This window comes from Aotus nancymaae, unplaced genomic scaffold (genome assembly GCF_030222135.1).
Source record: "Aotus nancymaae isolate 86718 unplaced genomic scaffold, 86718_ANA_hifiasm-v0.15.2.pri h1tg000011l, whole genome shotgun sequence".
Lineage (NCBI taxonomy): Eukaryota > Metazoa > Chordata > Mammalia > Primates > Aotidae > Aotus > Aotus nancymaae.
In genome coordinates, this window is record NW_026988422.1 from 71342269 (window position 1) to 71363542 (window position 21274).

The 21274-nt window shown below is 33.9% G+C and overlaps 1 protein-coding gene across 7 annotated transcripts in view; it reads right to left on the reverse strand.

The window, feature by feature from the left end:
* GALC (galactosylceramidase) overlaps positions 1–21274 on the reverse strand; it is a 130678-nt gene that overhangs the window by 38139 nt on the left and 71265 nt on the right. For all 7 annotated transcript variants that reach the window (XM_064375113.1, XM_064375109.1, XM_064375110.1 and 4 more), the window contains 5 exons: positions 19347–19486; positions 17142–17180; positions 11855–11985; positions 3641–3796; positions 651–775 (listed from right to left, as the gene is read on the reverse strand). In XM_064375113.1, the coding sequence (XP_064231183.1) occupies positions 651–775; positions 3641–3796; positions 11855–11985; positions 17142–17180; positions 19347–19486 (591 nt within the window). The remainder of the gene's footprint in view (positions 1–650; positions 776–3640; positions 3797–11854; positions 11986–17141; positions 17181–19346; positions 19487–21274) is intronic.

A 21274-nucleotide genomic window follows, 5' to 3' on the forward strand; every position in this document is an offset into this window, starting at 1 on the left:
TCTGCCATCTGCCAGGATCCTTCATATCATATAAGTACCATAAAATCTTCAGTATGTGCTCATTTTAAAAATCTATATGAGCTATATTGTTACCTATTTTGAAAATTACCTTTTCACCACACACACCAGTAGATTTAGGGGACAATATAAAGCCATACTTTACATAACTTTCATATTTACTTATTCATTTGATGATTCAATAAATACAGTATTTTTTGATCATCTACCTTTGATTTTGCTAGCATATTATTTTAATCAAAACTACATTAATATTATTAATATAAAAAAAGTGTCTCCAAAGCTACTTTTAAGACTTCTAGATACTCTTTTTATAAATACATAATTTTAGTAGCAATTATCATAGTAATTATATCCTTAGATGATTATTTATTTCTGTCTCTATCACTACACAGCTCTTCCTTTCCCTCTCTCTCTCCTCCTCTCCTACACTTTTCTAAAAGCCTAGTCTTAGAATAACCAGAGAGTAGTCTAGTTACCCAAAATATTCTCATAAAACACTGGCAAATCTTACTTAGAGACACATATTAAAACCCACATAGACACACAGTTTATATTGTCTTCTTTAAGTGTTTTTCTGCTTTGTCTCTTAAAGAAGAATTTAGAGAGTAAGAGATGGAACTGAACCATACCTGATACCCAGACAGGAGATTCTACCACGTAGTGCCCACTCCATGGCTCCTGGGCTGTCATCAACCCACATCTCCCATAAGGCAACTGTTCATAGTAACTAGCCACTAAATTCCATGCAATTGTGCTAAAAGATTTGTTTGATAAGAAAAGAAATACCAAGACAACTTGTGATAAAAATGTAAATGTCTAAAAACCTGGAGAAAAAAGATTTTATCATGGTAATACACCGCTACGTAAATGACAATAAAATGATCACCCAAAATAAGAAGTTGTCTAAATTCATTCACTTTTTGAAAAATCCAGTGTCGGCTACATTTTAATATTTTTCATGGTGAACACATGATAAAAAATACAAATGTATTATGTGCAAAATTTTTACTGAACAATGGTACAGCCAAAAGACGAATCATACCCTACCAGTACCTGACACGTCACAAATTTGAGTCAAATACAAATACAGGCTTTTTGCATACCTACTTTCCTTTCAACAGTCAGCCTTCTTAATACCCCAGTTTCATGACATAATTTTTATGAACTTGACTCTGAACTGTTCCAAAGTTTTACAACTGAAAATTCTTAATCAGACTGCCTGGGTTTAAGCCATGGCTTCACCACTTAACCTCTCTGTAAAATGAGGATAATAATTATATCTCTTTCATGTGATTGTTCTAAGGATAAAATGTACTAATGAATAGGAAGAGTATGGAACAAGGTCTGGGCTGTAGTATTGCTATTAAATATTATTCTACTTCATCTACAAGTAGTAATTGGATCCACTTGCTGATCTGCTTTGTGGCCCATTCTTTCTCAGATGATCAGGCCCTAGCAGTCCAGAGCAGGTGCTAAAACCTTAAAGTTTGACTCTCTAGTTCTCAGGAAATCCAAGGGCAAAAGGGAAGTTCTTGAACTTGGTATTGTTGGGTTCCTCACTGATTAAAAACCCACAGAGCTTACCCACAGAATTTTATTTTTCTTAATCAAGACCTTACTGGGGGGAAATAGGGGAGGGACAGCAGGGGGTGGGGAGTTGGGGAGAGATAGCATGGGGAGAAATGCCAGATATAGGTGATGGGGAGGAAGGCAGCAAATCACACTGCCATGTGTGTACCTATGCAACAATCTTGCATGTTCTTACACGTACCTCAAAACCTAACATGCAATTAAAAAAAAAAGACTTCATCCAGCATAAAAAAAACAGACTGACATTCTTAGCAAATCAAAACCTTCTAATTCTATCAATACAAAGTAGAAATAATGGTCCTAATTTTCAAAACATCTTACTACTAGTGAATATTTTAAGTTCTTGTGATTTTGCTCATGGTTTGCAAGATGCATGGTATCCTTTCTGGCTAGTGATAGAGTATTAATCAAGACAAACTTTACGGAGGGCATTTTGTAAAATACATACAAAACCTTTCAAAATCTATGTATCTCTGACCATTCCAGTTCTAAGAATACATTCTAATAGTCATGGGTATGTACAAAGATATTTGTATACAATCGATCATTTCAGTTTGTACAAAGCTATTAATTAAAATAGAGACAACTTCCAATTCTAAAAAGAGGGAAATATTCAATAAGGAATAATATATTTTCCACATCAGTGTTTCCCAACTTGTGTGGCATCAGAATCACTTGGGGGCACTGACTAGATGGACAGAACCCCACCAGCCTTCCCTGTAGAAGCTGATTCATTCACTAAGTCTGGGCAGCTGTGAAGGAGTAGCTATAACAAGTGTCTCGAGTGCTTCTTAAGGCAAGATTTAGAAATAGTGCTTTATTTAACAAAATATTTAAAAATGCACTTACAGCATTAAAAATGATGAAGTAGAAATATAACTAAATGTGAAAAAAAGTTCCTAATGTCATGTCAAGTGAAAAGCGCCTTTTTAAACATATTCTATAGTATGGTCTCAATTTTTGTATTAAAAAATGTACACATGGCAATATAAAATAGGAGGACATACACTAAAATTGTTAAGGATGGTTAGCTCTGGATATAAGACTGTAGATGATTTTCCTTCTGTCTTTGTACCTATCTTCAGTTTTCTAAATTCTCTGCCACGAAGATGCCTTACCCTTAAGACCAAATCAAGTTATAACTGAACTCTCCATGTCTTTTCTTTCAGAAAAAGGACAAATACAATATATGGAAACCCACATTAATATCACAACAAATATATATATTTGTTTGCTTTTGTTCTATTTATCATTATTTAAGAAAGTTAATTGGATCTATTCACAATTAAAGTGTTTTTCTAAGCACTTAAGAGATGCTTCCCTTAGAAACAAAAACAGTTGTGTTCTCCCTTAAGAATATCTGTTTTTTAAACAAACAATTACACACATTAATGCCATGAGGAATCAATAAGACAGGCTGGGAAGCTGATAGTCCACAAGACAACCAACCTGGTCTTTTAAAAAAATCACTGTCATCAAAAATGGAGAATAAGGAAACTACTCTAGACTTGAGTGGTGTAACTTCTAAATGCAATATGTGTGTGCCTGACTATTCCTTTTCTTTAAAAAAGCTACAAATGGCATTTTAGGGGAACAGTTTAAAAAATCTGAATATAAACTGAGTATTAAAAACACTCTCATGTATAAAAAATGATATTGTCATCATGTAGGAAAATATCCTTATGTTTTGGAGACACATGCTAAAATATTTAGAGATAAAGTGTCCTTACATATATAATTTACTTTGTAATTATTTTTAAAAATATATGTAGCTTGTCAAAAATCTGAGAGCTGCATATATTTTGCTACATATAAATTATACCTCAATAAACCTGACTTTATCTAAGATAGACTATATTCAAATACAGAAAATTTTATATAGATGAACTATAAGTATAAAGATAGAAGACGCTAATAAGGCAAAATGTTTACAATCATTGAATCTAGGTTATAAGAATAAGAAAATCCATTTTTTCTATATGTTTTTAAATTTTTTATGATATAAACTCTAAGGTTTTTAATAACTTACGAAGTCATATAGCCATTGATATAATTCTGATTTAAAATGCGACCCCAGCAGCCTGCACCCGTGTCACTATTTAAAGTGCTAAAGTCTTCAGAAGACCAAAGCTTCTTTCCAGTCAATTTTGCATCTTTTACTGTATGGGTTCCAGGATAATGAGCCCTAGGGAAAAAAAAAAGGTGGGAGTCAATGGAAAATGGTCACAGCGTGGCACTTATATACATTTGTTGAGTGTATAAAAATACAAGTCTTCTCCAAGGTTTTCTATTTTTAAACAGTTGGGTAGCTTCCAGGTAGATAATGAATGTAAGCATCTGCTTCACACCCTTCTGTCTCAGCATGCCAACGAAATGACAGCAAAGAAAACAAAAGGGGATAAACCTACAACAGCATACAGGTTAGGAAGGAAAATCATCAATAGATAAGAAATTTCAATCTATTTCTGGAAATCACAAAATTAATGGAAGCATGTTGAAGGATGGAGATAGCGGAGAGGGCCACAGCCTAGAACACTCCAAGAGGAGAATGAAGTAAAGATAAGAGTCAGACTTCCCAGGCGAAGCTAAGGAGCTTGGGGCAATAGTAAATGAGTGAGAAGGAGGCCAAAAATAAGACTAGTGAATCTATTATAAAAAGTAGTACTCTCCCCGCTACTCCTGTCCTTAGAACACAGAAAGATAGCCTGGCATTTACTCCCAGGCCAAAAACAAAACACAAAACCCACAAATGGTTATGTCTTGAATAAAAAGAATAAACTACCTTGGGAAAACTAGAAATTACTATAACAGAGCAGTGGTGGTTCTCAACCTAGATGATTTTTGTCCCTGGAGGGGATATTTCACAATCTCTGGAGACATTTTTCAACCGTTTCACCTGGGGTTGGGGAGATTTGCTACTGGCATCTAGTGAAGAGAGGCCAAAAATGCTGCTAAACATCCTACAATGCACAGGACCAACCCTACAACAAAAAATTATCCACTGAATCAATAGGGCAGTGAGTGAGAAACTGCCCCAGAAAATGAATGCCTCCTTCATTCTAGCATTTGATGGGAGGGGAGTCAGTCAGTGGAAGTATAAATGCATATTCATTACTGCAAGAGTAAACTACCCCCATAACAATGATTGTGGAAAACACTGATTATAGGAATAAAAACAAATAATAAATTTTTAATGTAAAATAGAAAATAGATTGACAAGCCAATAAGAAATCACACTAGCTAAATAACTAGAAATAAGAGCATCTACTTTTTAGATTAAGAATTATTTACAAAAAAAAACACAAGCAGAATAATGGAGATTAAGTTAAATCATAATTCTAACCTTTGTAGTTTGGTGTAACAGTATTTATAACATCAAAAGAATGATTGTGAATACTTGCTTTACTTTTTAGTCATTTAATTCCATTTTAGGTCAAGAATCTTTTAGGAAAAAAACCCTATCTCGTAATTCTTTATACCTAGTGAAGATGAATTAAGGCACAATATCAATTTAGCATCCCAGGATTTCATGAGTAAGAAAATAATATACAATATATACCACAGAACATAAAAGGAAGTATTAGAGAAAAATGAGGTTCCACTAAGATTTTACTGAGTCACTAAACTCAGGTGAAAGCAGGCATCTATTCAATATTACAGTTCTATACTACAAAGATACCAACAGTAATCTAGCATCTAACAGGACTAAGTATTCATTGTTCTGGCACTAAAACAACCAACCTGAAAAAATCTGGCTACTAGTCTTTTAAATAATATAAATTCAAAAAATTACATTTTAGATTTATTCTTCTATTCCACAACTTCATTCTATTTCCATGACATTCAGCTTTGGTACCTCAGCCAAATGTTAATTTTAAGATTCACCTAGTTGTCATCCAGCTGTCTAGCTGCCAAATGCATGTTTGGTGTCTTTGGTTAAAATATATTTCTCTATTAAAGAAAACCCTGGAAAGTAATATGCTAGCATATTACCAATAATCAATAGATGTTAGGATTATGAGTAAATTCTACCTTTACACTTCTCTACATTTTCCAAATTTTCTATAATGACAAAATGAAAGAGTAACTTTATTGAAGTTATAGGAATAGGCGGTATATCCTTCATTCAGAAAATGATGAAACTATTACTACAGTCAAGGCCCAAATGATTTATTACATGATCTGAGCAAAGAAAGGCAGAACTAATACTAAAATCTTGGTCTTTCTCAATGTATAGATTTATTGCTAGTGAAACAAAATGTAAAGTCTCTTTTAAGAATAAAAAATTTTAATGTACATAATCAGGCAAAAATTCTCTATCATTTAAAGCATTATTTTTCAAAGTTCAATGACAGATAAAATTAATCTCATTGAAAGTAAACCAACTTTATAGTTTATCCTAACAGAGAAACATATTTGTACTTTAAAAAATTAGAATTTCTGGCCAAGGCAGAACATCACAGTAGCCCAGTTTCTGAAGCTCCTCAGTACTTTTCCTGAAACCAAACAGACCAACCAGATAAAGGAAAGGAAAAACTCACAGATAATACTTTCATCAAACCAGATGACAGGGACTCCCAGGAGCCCCACAGCATCAGAAATGGCCCAGGATCAGCAGATGGTATATGGAAACTGTGTAAGTGAAAGGGGACTGGCCCGCACTCACACAAAAGGAGTAAATCCTACCCTAACGGGGAACATAGAAGACCAACTCAGGAAATTAAGAACATCTTTACAGGCTTGAAATTAGGGATGAATGCTCAAAACAGCGAATTCATTAGGAAATCAAACCCAATACTGTAACAGTTCAAATCAGATTTGTCCATTAGAAATATGATGTGAACCACACATATATTATAATTTTAAATTGTCTAGCAGCCACATTAAAAACATGCAAAGGTCCTTACCACAATAAAACACATAAATGAAAAAAATTAATTTAATTTAAAAAGCAGAAAATCATGGAGAAATAATTTTTTTTTCTTTGAGACTGAGTCCTGCTCTGTACTGCTCTGTCACCAGGCTGGAATGCAGTGGCATCTCAGCTCACTGCAACCTCTGCCTCCCGGATTCAAGTGATTCTGCTGCCTCAGCCTCCCAGTAGCTGGGACTACAGGCACACCCCACCACGCCCAGCTAACTTTTGTATTCTTAGTAGAGATAGGGTTTCACCATGTTGGCCAGGATGGTCTCCATCTCTTGACCTCGTGATCCGTCCACCTCAGCCTCCCAAAGTGCTGAGCCACCGTGACCGGCCAAGATAATAATTTTAATAATATATTTAACCCAATATATCCAAAATATTATCACTTAACATGTAATCAGTGTAAAACAATCATAAATAATATTTTTATATTCAATCTTCAAAAGCCAGGGTATATTTTATACTTATAATACACCTAAACTCATACTGCCCACATTTCAAGTATTTCATAAACACACGTGATAGTGGCTACTGTATTGAACAATACAGGGTTAAGCAATAACAATTTCAGGAGAAGGTAGCAAATAATCAGGAATGGTAGACCCTCAACATGAAAATAAGTGCTTTGAAGTAGAATCCAAATTGAATAAGGCAGGAACACTTTGTGTGAGGGAGAACAACTTTCAGTCAGTAAGGAGAATGGGGCCCAGCATAAGCAGACCCTAGAAAGTACTGTAACTGTACAACAAAAATCTGCAGATATATCACAGGCCAAGCACAACATGAATGGGGCAGGGAGGAATAGTCTTCCTATGAAGATGTGAGCCAAGAAACAGCTCCTGAACAAAATTCTAATAGCCAAAAATTGGAAACAGTCCAAATGACCATTAACAAATAATATACCGATAAGTTGTGGTGTGCTCCATTTAGCATCCAACAATTGGATGCTAAACACTAAATATGAACTACCTCTCTATATAACAACATGCATTAATCTCACAAATTTATATAATAGTGGCTGACATAACAGTTACTATAAGATGCCATTTAAATAAAGTTTTTAAACAGGCAAAATTAGTCCATGGCGTTAGAGGTCAGATTAGTGGTTATTTTTAAGGCAGAAAGAGAGGTTAATGATTGGCAAGATTTCCAAGGAAAAATCTTTCCAAGAAGAGGTATCAGTAACCAAGCTTCTTAGGCACTGATAATTTTCTGGATGGTGGTTACATAGGTATGTTCACTTTGTGATAATTCAGGAAGCTATAATCCTATGATTTTTTTACTTTTATATATGTATGTATGTATGCTGTAACACATTATAAATTTTTATAACAATTAAAAATTTTTAAAGATGAATTATTAAAGATATAGGAAACTAAAATGAAAGAATTATAGAAGAATTATTTTTAAAAACACATTTTAGAAATGAAGACTAAACTAGAAGGAACATAAGACAGAACAGACACTATGGAAAATGCAGTAAAGAATATAGAATAGTAAACATTGGAAAACATAAATAGATAAGAGAAAAATTCAGAGAAATACAAAATAAAGCCATATGCAAATAAGACCAAGATGTATAACTGGGGCTTCTAAAAAGTAGACCAAAAGAATGGCGCAGAATAATGATTTAACTTATAACTCAAGTAAACCTTACTGAAATAATACTTATACATAGATATTGAGAGCGCTAATTCAAGAAGGAGATGTTAAGAAAAAAAAAAGAGGCCCCTACCATATATCTGGAAATAGTGAAGTATATACAACAACTAAGCTTTAAAGATAAATAAAAATATTCTTTGGACATAACAGGAATTGTGTCAAGTTACTTATAAGGAAAAGGAAATATCTCTGGAGTCGAAATTCTTAATAACAACATTTTATGTAAATAACAAATGGAACAAAGTTTATGATACTCAAGGATTAAAAAAGGATTATAACCAGTCAAACTGTTCTTCAAGTATAAAGGTCATAGATAAACATCAATAAATATCTAAACACATCAAGAAATACTGTTTCCATTAGCACTCTCTGAGACATGTAATAGCTAATTACACTTCTGACATCCAAGAAACCAAGGGAGAAACTTCGGCAAAAGACTTGAAGGTGAGCATTTGATATGTTTAATAATAGAGCTAGATCAAAAGAAATAATAATTAAATAGCATATAAATATTACACACTTGGCTAAAGTACAACTAATATAGCTACATGAAATAGGACAAGAGAAAAAGAAGGTGAAATGTAAACTAAGTTTGCAGATTATTTGGGAGTACACAGTTGTAACTTGCAGCTGTCAAATGAATATAGTAGAAGCTTAAGTTCATGTAAGTTCATATAAGAGTACAAAAATTAAAACTAAGATAATTCTGGCAATTAAAACTCCATGGTAGGGGAAAAAAGGGGAGAAAGAAGTTATCAAATGATTTTAGTACTGCTTATAATAAATCCATAGACAATAACTAAATAAAGAGGAAACCAAGAGTATTAGTATGAAGCAGTTCCTTGACTTCAGCACCATTAATATTTTGGGCTGGATAATTTTTTGTTATGGAAAAACTATCCTGTGTACTAGGATGTTTAGAAACATTCATGGCCTCTATCCATTGGATTCCAGTGGCACCACCCTATCTATTTGTGGCGATTAAAAATATTTCCAAGCATTGCCAAACGTACCCTGGGAGGCAAAATTATTGCCAGCTGAAAATACTGGTATAAAGGTATAAATCAGTATAAATATAACTGATAGAACCAAAAATAAACCTTGCCAAATAACAAAAGAAACACCTCCTTATATAAGTACAAAGTAAACAAATTACATAACAGGATAGCTTGTATTACTACATGCATAGTATAAATCATTCAATAACAAAAGACAGTATAGTAGCATAGAAAACACAAATATCAGTTATATCTAAAAATGAGTTTAACTCATTCATTAAAATATACATTTTCAGAGGAGCTTCAAAAAAGCAAAATCTAACTCTATGCTATATGCAAGCAATGCACCTGAAAGAAAATGCCCTTGAAAGGTGAAGAATAAAAGGGCAAAAATATATCAGGCAAATACTAATGAAAAGAAAGCAGGGATCTCTTAGTCACACAGAAAGTACAATTCAAATCAAGAAGCTTTAAACAAGACAAAGAATGGCATTTTCTAATGATAATAGTCATAAATCATAACAAAGATAAAACATTCATCAGTATTTATGTACCAAATAACAAAGCAGAAACTTCCACACAGCAAAAACTGCATAAGATTGAAAAGAGAAATAGATTCCACTAATACAAGGAAACAAACACACTTGGTATCCCTGAATAGTTCAAGTGGACAAAACAGTTAAAATACAAAATACCTGAACAATATAATCAAAAAAGTAGATATTATACACTCAATTCTATATCCTAATAAAGAATACATCTTAAAAGTCAAAATATGAGATAGTCAAGAAAAATGTGAAGGTTTTTTCAGATTTTTTTTTAATAAGCTCCTGAGAAATTTCCAAAAAAAAACGTAAATAATTCATTTGGTATTAAATGGTCACAATGTAATAATAATAGAAATTAATGATAAAACAGCCCTATGAGATAAATCTAAAGCAGTACTCAGAGGAATATTCATTACATTAAAATGCCTATATCAATAAAAAAATGAAGTACACATCTAAATCCTTCATGAAGATACAGTAAAACTCATACTTTCATTTCATATTTTTTCAGAAGAAAATATATTTAAGATGAACACGTTTGTTTTCCTTCAAGACTTCAAATATTTACGAAAGCTTTAACAATAACAGAAAAAATTTCATTTTAATCTCAATGTATAAAATGTTTAAATATAATGAAGAAATGTAATTTATCTTGCAAAGAAACTTAAGCCTAAATCTAGCCTAATCACACCTTTACCAATTTCAAAATCATTAAAAAAGGATAGATGAAGGCTGGGCACAGTGGCTCACGCCTGTAATCCCAGCACTTTGGGAGGCTGAAGCGGGTGGATCACAAGGTCAAGAGATCAAGACCATCCAGACCAACATGGTGAAACCCCATCTCTACTAAAAAATACAAAAATTAGCTGGGCGTGGTGGTGCATGCCTATAGTCCCAGCTACTTGGGAGGCTGAAGCAGGAGAAATGGTTGAACCCGAAAGGCGGAGGTTGCAGTGAGCTGAGATCGCGTTACTGCACTCCAGCCTGGCACCTGGTAGGGGTGAAATCAGTAAAATCCAGACTGACGGAAAGTTTATAAGATAATCCCCTTCTTCAACAAATTAAAAGAAAGAAAAAGAGCAAGAATCTAAAGATCAGAACAGATTTAAATATCAACCAATTCACAATGTATGAATTTTAAAGGGCTCCAGATTCAATCAAATAAAATTTAAAAATAATAATAATGAATATTTAATAATATCAAAAAACTATTACATTTTAGGTGTAATAATGGTATTGTTTATGGTAACTAAAAAAATAATCCTTATCTTTGGAGATACATACACAGTAATATTTTTATGGGAGAAATAATATAATGTCTGGAGTTCATTTCAAGGTAATATAGCGAGGAAGGGAAGAGGAGTAGATAGGTGCATGGATGAAGAATTGTCCATGGGTTCATAGTTCAGGAAGCTAAGTGATAAAAACACAGATATTCATTGTATTATTCTGCCTATTTTTGTGTATATTCAAAATCTTTCTTTAAAAGTAAGGCACACTGGATAAAGAATGAATTCTACACACACACACACACACACACACTCTATTTTTCAAATGCTTATATCCTGTGTCATGGTAGATAAAATATAAATTCGCTTTTTTAAAAAATGAATCCAATGAGGTCAAGGCCCAGAGGGCTAAAAGGCAGAAATGAAATAAGGAATAGGGGTCAAAACTATACTACTAAGGAAGCATGATAAAAGTTATTGTCAGTGACCATAATGAACCATTTACAAATACGTTCATGCAAGAACCTCCAGCCACAGAATATCTGAGAGTTAGAAACTAATTTCACGACTCTGTCTTTATAATTTCTAAAATTAAATACAAGTATTACTCTGCCCCTTAATCTAAAACAAAGCCCTGTTTTATTATTCCAAACACTAACATGTTTTTTAAAAGTTATCAATACGTATTTGTCATAGAAAGATCCTAAAATACATTTAAAAGAGAAAGTAATGAACTATGAGCTATGTGTGCTTCAGGTAAGTAAATACAGGAGCGCTACCTTCTGAAAATGTAATCAAATGGGGAAAAGGCAAGAAAAATATAGTCAATACACAGAGCAAGCAACCAGAAACTGCTAGTCTTCCAAGTAAAACATGCCTTACCCTATAACATCAATCGCCTTTAAGAGTTCGGCATCAAGCAGCATGAAAGCAGAAATGGACTCCCAGAGACTATCACTTGCTATGATTTTCACTTGCTGGAGACCTTGATAGTTCAGCATTTTTCTTAATACCTTTTAAAGTAATAAACAGAACATATGAAAGGACACGAATAAATTTTTAGCTGTTGAATTTATGACCAAGATAGATAAAGTATTGTTAAAAATCAGCATTCTGGAAAATTGCTTTTTTTTTTTCTGAGAGAGAGGCTCACTCTGTCACCCAGGCTGGAGCACAGTGGGACCATCTTAGCTCACTGCAGCCTCTGTCTCCTGAGTGCAAACAATTCTCCTGCCTCAGCCTCCTAAGTAGCTGGGATTACAGGTACACGCCACCACGCCTGGCTAATATTTGTATTTTTTAATAGAGACAGGGTTTCACCATGTTAGCCAGGCTGGTCTTGAACTCCTGACCTCATGGATGTAATTTCAATACTATATTCTCTCAATAGAAACATGCCTCTTATGGAAAATAAAAGCATTATCATTAAAATAACCTACTTCACTAGGAATGTAAAATGAAAAAAAAAAAACAGAAGGGGTAAAGTGTTTTAGAGGATTTTCACTTTGACTTTAAAATTACATTTAACCATAGAAATATGGGGGGTGGGAAACTGAAATAAAAATAATCAAATAGTACTACCCCGAAATAACCACCATTATTTTGCTATGCATTCTTCCAGGAAGTTTCCTATGCAGACACAATAATAAAATGGGTAACATATTAATTATACCATTTGGCAAAATGCTTTATATTATCATTTTAAGTAATTTCCAACATCTTCAAATATTCTGCCATTATTAAACTGGAGAGGAAATAAAACTTACCGGTAGGGCTGTCCACCCACAAAAATTAAAAGTAACAAGCTAAATTCTAATGAGAAATTAGCAAAGCACAAACAGCATCTACTTTAGTACTCAATACTATGCTTGGGCCCCGTGATGACTCTAAAAGAAGTATGAGATGAAGCCCTCACCCTTAGGTGGCAAACACATTCAGCAAGACACCAAAACTAACAGGATGTATTAGAAAATCAAAGGGCAGGTACAAACCAAAATGTATGGATTGCCTATATGTAAATCAATAGCAGAGAAAAGGATACATCATTTTACACAGGATCAGGAATATCAGATTTCACACCATAAACATTTCTTGATGAATGGATCCAAATAAGCCCACCATTATATCCCCAAGGACATAGAAATTTCTAGTACATAGCAGCAGATGCTCAATACTGATTGAAGAAATTAAGAAAGAACAAAGAATTTCACAAGCTCTCTCTTCACATTCCAATTTCTCTGAACTAGGGGAATTTCAAATTAATGTGCTCTTTCAGGAGGCAAATAATAAAAGCTCCAATTAAATCCATGGTATATTTTTCAATAGACGGTTTCTTAAAACAGATATATCATAGGATTTTAGAAAACGTGGTGAGAATTAGAGGTGGCAATCTAAGTTCATCTTTCAAACCGGATCAATTGAGTCCTAGGACAGCCTAGAAGCAGCATGAACAGATCCTTCATAGCAAACAGAGACCAACTCTCAAGATTCAGTAGGATTGAGAATCCCTATCCCTCTAGCAGGAGATCAATCCTGAATTTCATCACCCTGAAGTTCTCCTTATTCTTCCAGAGCAGAGGAAGAGCAACTTAGTCAAATTTGCATTTTTCACTATGGATGTATTACCTTTTCTACTACTAGTGCTAGACAATCCCAGTAAGACTTACTTTTTTATACACTGTATTTTAATAATATTCCAAAATTTACAAGTATACATGCTGTGATTTCTAAATAAATTTCCATCCCAAAGTCATTATGAATAGCAGCATTCTTTTGAGCAAAGTTTTACTTAACATATTTTCAGATTCTGTTTTTGTTATGGAATTTTCTCCTCCAGAAAAAGCTTAAATAGAAGCTCTATTTATAAGATAAATGGAAAGGAATTTATTATGGTTGAACTGAATGAAGGTCCAAAGACCCACCCTTCCATTTCCATCCACTATCCTAGATCCTAGATGAGATTTTCCAGACACAATTTAGAAAGACCCACCCTTCCATTTCCATCCACTATCCTAGATCCTAGATGAGATTTTCCAGACACAATTTAGAAAACCTAAGAACACCAATGAAAACCAAAGTAAATTAAAAATATTCATAGCAAAAAAAAAAGGAAAACAGAAACAAACAGAAACAATACCCTTGTCATCTTTATATAAATTGCTCCTTTGTATTTTATTTATTTCTACTATTAAAAAAAATCCTTATTCTTTCCAGGGGTCATCTTGTTGTCCCATAAAATATATATTTATTAAGGTTATCCAGTCTGAGCACCTACATTCGTCATTATTGAACTCTTTGTGATAGGCATTTCATTTTTTTTTTTTTTTTTTTTTTTGAGACAGAGCCTTGTTCTTCTTGCCCAGGCTGGAATGCAATGGAACGATCTCGGCTCACTGAAACCTCCGTGCCTCCCAGGTTCAAGTGATTCTCCTGTCTCAGACTCCCAAGTAACTGGGATTACAGATGTCTGCCACCACACCCAGCTAATTTTTTTGTATTTTTAGTAGAGACAGGGGTTTCACGATATTACCCAGGCTGGTCTCAAACTCCTCACCTCAGATGATCCACCCCCCTCGGCCTCCCAAAGTGCTGGGACTACAGGCATGAGCCACCATGCCTGGCCGACAATAGGCATTTCAACAAACAGAACACAGATCCCAATAAAATCTTACTGGAAAAAAATGGCAAACACAAAGTAAAAAGATTTTGTATCCTAAGAGACTTTACTACAGGAAAACTAAAGGTTAAGAGAAAAGGAAATGACGTCTGAACTGTTTAAAACACTGAGAATGGGTCTTAAAGTAAGAATTCATCTTTCAAACCAGGTTAGTTGAATTAGAATGCATTAGAGTCAGCAACAGACTCTTAATAGTAAAAAAGTTAAAATACTACCCGGTCTTATTTCATTAGTTTAAAAGAAAATGGAAACCAGACTCTAATACTTTCAATGCTTCCCTCAAATGAAAAGAACACAAGAGAGACACATGTATGATCACAAGAAAATAAAACTCAAGCTTTGAAATGTCAAATTTGGGTATTTAAAAAGTTCATCACCTTTCACTATGAAGATGCTATAGCAATGCCATCCACCTGATTACACTTATCCGCTACACATGCACCAACTTGGCTTCTGCTCTGTCCCCTTACTGCTCTTATCAGACCTGTGCTCATAGCAGTCATGACTTTTCACGAATAATTCCTGTACTCCAATCTTATTACTAGCTCCACTGCCCTGTCTCCCTCACCCCTTCTGCCCACACCACCACACTCCCACCTGCCTATTTCAACCTGGAATTGTCCTTGAGTTACCTAGCTCTGGCTGCAACAGATCTTCTCAACCTAGGCCTTCTCCACCCCTACGATGACAGATGAATGAAAATATGCCATTATTTCAGTGAATACATTAGCTTACTAATGGGGGTCAGTGGCTCCACTCTTCCTCTAATACATCTTTCATGATTTGTTTTTCCCCCAAATCCCTTCACCTCTCAGTCTTCACTTCTTTGCACATGTTATGCCCCTGCCTTAGCAACGTGGAGAGTTCCTATCTATCCCTCCTTGAAGATTCAAATTATATATCACCGCCTCTGATCAACCCAAGCAGAGGTGTCATCTCCTCTGCGCACCTTCTGAACCCTGTAGGTGTATTATTCCATTAGAGAAATTATGACACATTTTAACTGTCTATATCTGACTCTATACCACCCTTCCCAATATAAAAAAATCCTTTTGGTCAGAAAATATTATTCTCTATCCTTATATTCCAACCATATGCACAATGCCTAACAAACTAGTGTTAAGTAAATAAATGCTCTCTGATTAACTGAATGAATAGATGAAAGAAATATATTGAACCATATCTACTTAAGAACATAAAACACTGAATTTAAAGAAAAATTTTTTCCTTAAACATGCAGGTGCAAGTATCTTTTTCGTATAATGACTTCTTTTCCTGTGGATAGATACGCAGTAGCAGGATTGCTGGATTTGTGAAAATATGGAACCAGTTCAAATGACCATCAATCAATAAGTCGATAAAGAAACTACGGTATATGTAGATGATGGAATACTATTCAGCCACAAAAAAAGGAATGCACTAATGGCATTCGCAGCAAGCTGGATGGGATTGGAGACTATTATTCTAAGTGAAGTAACTCAGGAATGGAAAACCAAATATCATATGTTCTCATTCATAAGTGGAAGCTAAGTTATGAGGATGCGAAGTCATAAGAATGATACAATGGACTTTGAAACTCAGGGGGAAAAGATGAGAAGGAGATGAGGGATAAAACACTACAAATTTGGTTCAGTGTATACTGCTCACGTGATAGGTGCACCAATATCTCACAAATCATCACAAAAGAATTTACTCATGTAACCAAATACCACCTGTTCTCCAAAAACCTATGGAAACTTTTTAAAAAAATTTTTAAACTAAAGAAAATTTTTTAAAACCTGAAATAAAATATTGTCACAAAATTATATTTCTTGGATAAGATACATAAAGTGAGACAAAAGGAACTGAAAAGTAAACTAGAGAACAGCTCCACCTGAAAAGTAAAACTGCCATTTTTTTCCAATGGCAGATGTTATTATTCTGTTTTTCCTTTGCTGGAAAATAGCAATTATAGTAGTTGCCTCACAGGTAGGTTGTGAGAATTAAATGGAGGTAAATAGTTAGGAAAAGTGGCTCAAAAATAACACAAATGGCAGACGTTATTGCTACCTCTTTGCTAATCATGAAGAGAAACATGTACTGTAATATTCTCCAATAGAAAACAAGAATGAGAAAATATACCATAAATGTTGACAAAAGACAAAGAAAAAAACTACATTTCTTGAAGTCCTACAAGTCTAAAATGATATAATTGTTTCATAAAATTTATCAGAATTCCAAAACTAATTAATTTTAAAATAGAAAAAATTCAACAAGACCTTTTAGACAAAGACAATTCAGGGCTCACAAAGAATTAGACATGCTTTAATATCAATAATATAAACATTGTTAAGATTTTGTTTGAATTTTATGTCACGACCAGCAAAATAAATAACTGTAGTATAAAAAATATGGTATTTCCAACACAAATTTCCTACTAATTTCTGTGTTTGGAACTGTAAGAAATTATTCACTAATAAGTTAAAGACAGAAAGATATTAAAGTTGTACACACCTTAATATAATTGACATTATATGACCTCTCATTCCAAATCTGCAAAACAAAAAGTCAAAAAAGTCTGAATTGAAAGTTCCAAAATGTCAGAAAGTACATTATCATTAAGATACATTTCTTTCATCATCTTTCATATTACCTGATAAGCCATTTTTTAACCTTATGCAATATCCTGCCATAGAATTTATAGATACTTATAACATAACTTTTAAAAAATTAAAATATTTCTTAAAATATTAAAATATTTAGTATTTTTCAAAAAGTCATTTATTCCAAAGGTTTTAAATAATGGAATATTCATTAATTCATTCAACAAATATTGACAGTGCAACATGTGCCAGAGACTATACTAGGCATTGGAAAACTAATAGATATGGAGACTATTATAACAATTATGACAAGATCCCTACCGGCACACTGAAAGCCAAGTATTAATATGTATACTGTATAGAAGTAATGTTTTAAAGCATACACAGAGAATCACAGTAATACACCAGCCACAAAAGCAAACTCTGAATGAGGATGGATAAAAGGCACATATATATTGATTAGGTTTAGAATCATGAAGCACAGGGTTTCAGAATTGAAAGAACTTCCATAACTCCAAAGTTGAGGAAACTGTTAACAGAGATGATCCTAGAATCCAGGTGCAGGTCTGTTTACTCCAATGATACAGGCAAAGAGTTTATGAATGAAGTTCCTCACGACAGCATGTGTTATCATGAGTCTAAACAAGATGTAAATCACCCATTACTTGTGACCATACCATAACAGAAAGCTATTAGACCAAACCTATATTTAGTCTCACTATGGGTTATAAATGTCCTGACATTTAAGAAAGTTCTCAGGCTGGGTGCAGTGGCTCATGTCTGTAATCCCAGTACTTTGGGAGGCTGAGGTGGGTGGATCACAAGGTCAGGAGTTTGAGACCAGCCTGGCCAACATAGTGAAACCCCGTCTCTACTAAAAATACAAAAAAAAAAAAACAAACAAACAAAAACGTAGCTGGGCCTGGTGGCAAGCGCCTATAATCCCAGCTACTCAGAAGGCTGAGGCAGGAGAATCACTTGAACCCGGGAAGCGAAGGTTGCAGTGAACCAAGATCGCACCACTACACTCCAGCCCAGGCGACAGGGCGAGACTCTGTCTCAAAAAAAAAAAAAAAAAAGAAAGTTCTCAAATATAAATATTTTCAGCCATAATTTGGAAAAAAAATAGCAAAAATTAGTATATCCTTTCTTCTGACTTCCTCCAGCGCTTGGCTCACCTTCATGCCCTGTATCATCATGTAGTATTACAGTTTTTATGTTCCAGTATCTACCTCTCTTACAGAACACAAGAGCTTATTAATCTTAGTAGCCCTACAATATTACAGTCACAGTTCCTGCAACACAGTAGGAGCTCAGTAATTGTTTCCTAACAATCTAAATCATGATTACATGAAAATGTTTAAGTATCAGTTTTAACTGATGGTATATTAATAAGCAAATGATTATGGAGACCCGCTATGTGTATAGTCTGAGGCATGCATCCACCTAGCCAACAGATAAGCTGGACATGGTATCATGTTTCACACTTTTTAAATCTTTAAAAGGTGTTAAATAACAGTTTGGGACAGGTGGAAGCAGATTTCAGCTAGCCTGCCAATCTGGCCCATCATCTGTAATTTTACATCTTCAGAGCTGTAAGTGTTTTTAGTTTTAAATGGTTACATTTTAAATAGCAATATATTTACCTCAAGATCCTCAATACTGCCTTTTGGCCCACAAACCCAAAACTATTTACGCTCTGGACTTTTAACAAAAAGTTTGCCAATCTCTGGCTTAGGACAACAGTAGAATAAAACGAGACTAACCCATAAGCTGTATAGAAATACAATATTGTTGTAGGAACCAGAGAAACTAGGGAAAGCTTTGAAGGAGAAGTTGAGTTGGGTTGATACCAAAAAAAAGAACAAAAAACCCAGCTCAGAGAAAGGAGGTATACCCTTAGTACAGTTTTCAAAAGTGGGTACATTTGGGATGGGCAAAGGGGAGCAATAAATGGTCACATGTACTTAGTTTGTGTTATTATCAAACACCCCAGTAGAACAAATTAGCCTCATGACATAAAATGGTTATTCAAAAAGTACCACAAAATCAAATTATATTTTTAAATTACAAATAAATGTCTAAAACTTAATCATATTTTAAATACATTACTAACTCCAATATAATCAATGTCCAAGTCATGATAACGCTTGGCACCCACAATCCAGGTTACGACATAATAGGCAGTCAGCTGAAGATTGACATAAGGCCAGTTGGAACCTTTTCCCAGCCATCCAGGGAATGACCATGGCAACCCTATAGAGAGAAGGGAAGAGGCAAACAAAGAGGAGGTATAATGGTGTTGGTGCTACTGAAAATAAAACAAAAAAAATTTTTAAAGCATTCAACTAGCAAAAAAAAATACAGATCTGACTAAAGGAAAGATTATACACCATACAAAAATTATTGAAATCCTTTCCAATCTACAGACACTATAATTTCTTATTGATCCCTAGAGTCAGGTCCCATAATTTCAAATGTTCTTTCCAGGAAAAACAAAAATAACAAAGACAAACACCTCTCTCAAAGACACTTACCAGTAGAAAGAAATGTACCATATGTTTTAACTTAACATCTCTACTCACTGTTGGAATGTTCAATATTCAACTTCTGTTCTTTGAGGTCAAACCAAAGAATTCTAAAAGGCTTATGCCAAACTACTCCTTTGAGTTATGTATAACACAAATTTATCATTCACTAGTACATTGTCTTACAATTTAAAGGTCCTTAAAATATTAATTAGGCAATCTAATTTAGCAAAACTAGTTTGTTCTTATATCACTATAAATGACAATGACTCAAGAGGGAAATATACCCTTGTTAAGTGATACACATCAAATGAGTCCATATTCTTCCAATAGCCCTGATTATGTTTAAGTTAAAAAATGAGAAAAGTAGAAAAGTACTTATTAAAATTCTAAATCTAAATTGTTACTAATATATTAAAATAAGCTCAACAGTTATGTTCCTCAGCAATAAATATATTACCAAACTAGTTCACCACTGAAAAAAATGAAAATCAAAATGACAAAATGCTTATTTTCTAAACTCAGGACGAACGCCTAAGTGTATCACATAAGAAACGTGACATTGGAGTAATAGAATTCTTGAAGACAATGAAATGCTAAATGCAATCTGAAGGCCCACCATGTGTAAGTCTTTGTTAGGACATGGTTTAGCATGCCATATTTTCTATATTTAAATGAGGTCTGACCTTGGAAGCAGTCCAGTGAATACGTGCTGATTCAGTGATGTTTTTACTGCTCACAACATTTCTGGAATCTCTTACAAAAGCCCAGTTGTAAAGAACATACTTACTCCTAATTTCTTTTAACTTAGAAAATACTAATTTAATCCTTTAATTTGGTTGTTGAGAAAATTATTTTTTAAATAACTTGAAATCAGGTCTTTAAAACGAATCATTAATTTCATTTAACTTCGTTTGAATTTAAGCCTGTTTCGAAAAATCAAATTCATTTCAAATGATGAAAAAAATCCCACCACTCTGGATGTTTGAAATATTTCACAGGCTCTGTAGGCATTCTCACAGAACTGTGAAATGTATATAGTCCCATTTAAGCAACTAGCCAATGATCCTTCCAATAGAACCTAACCCTCACAGGTGCAGGAACTGGGGACTGGATTGGCTTCCTGAGTCCCTAGAACAGTGACCAGCATATTGTTGAAGTTCAAAAACTAACAAACAAAAAACACTTTTGTATGTACCCTTTCTAAAAATGGGGTTTACTACTACATGTAGTATACAATTTTGTAACTAGTTAGGTGTACTACTGCATGTAATATACAGTTTTATGAATAGAATTACCCTTTTACAAATACTGATGACAGATTTTGTGAAAGAAAGTAGTTTGGCATCATAGAAACAAAGAATTAGGTGCTAAAACTGATTTTGCCATTTACTGTCTATGACCTTAGGTCAGTGCCATAACCTTCTGAAGCCTCTACTGCTTCTTCCTGTAAAATGAAAAGAGTCATGCCTTACTCCACAGGTATCATAAGGATTCAATATAATATACAAGGGCA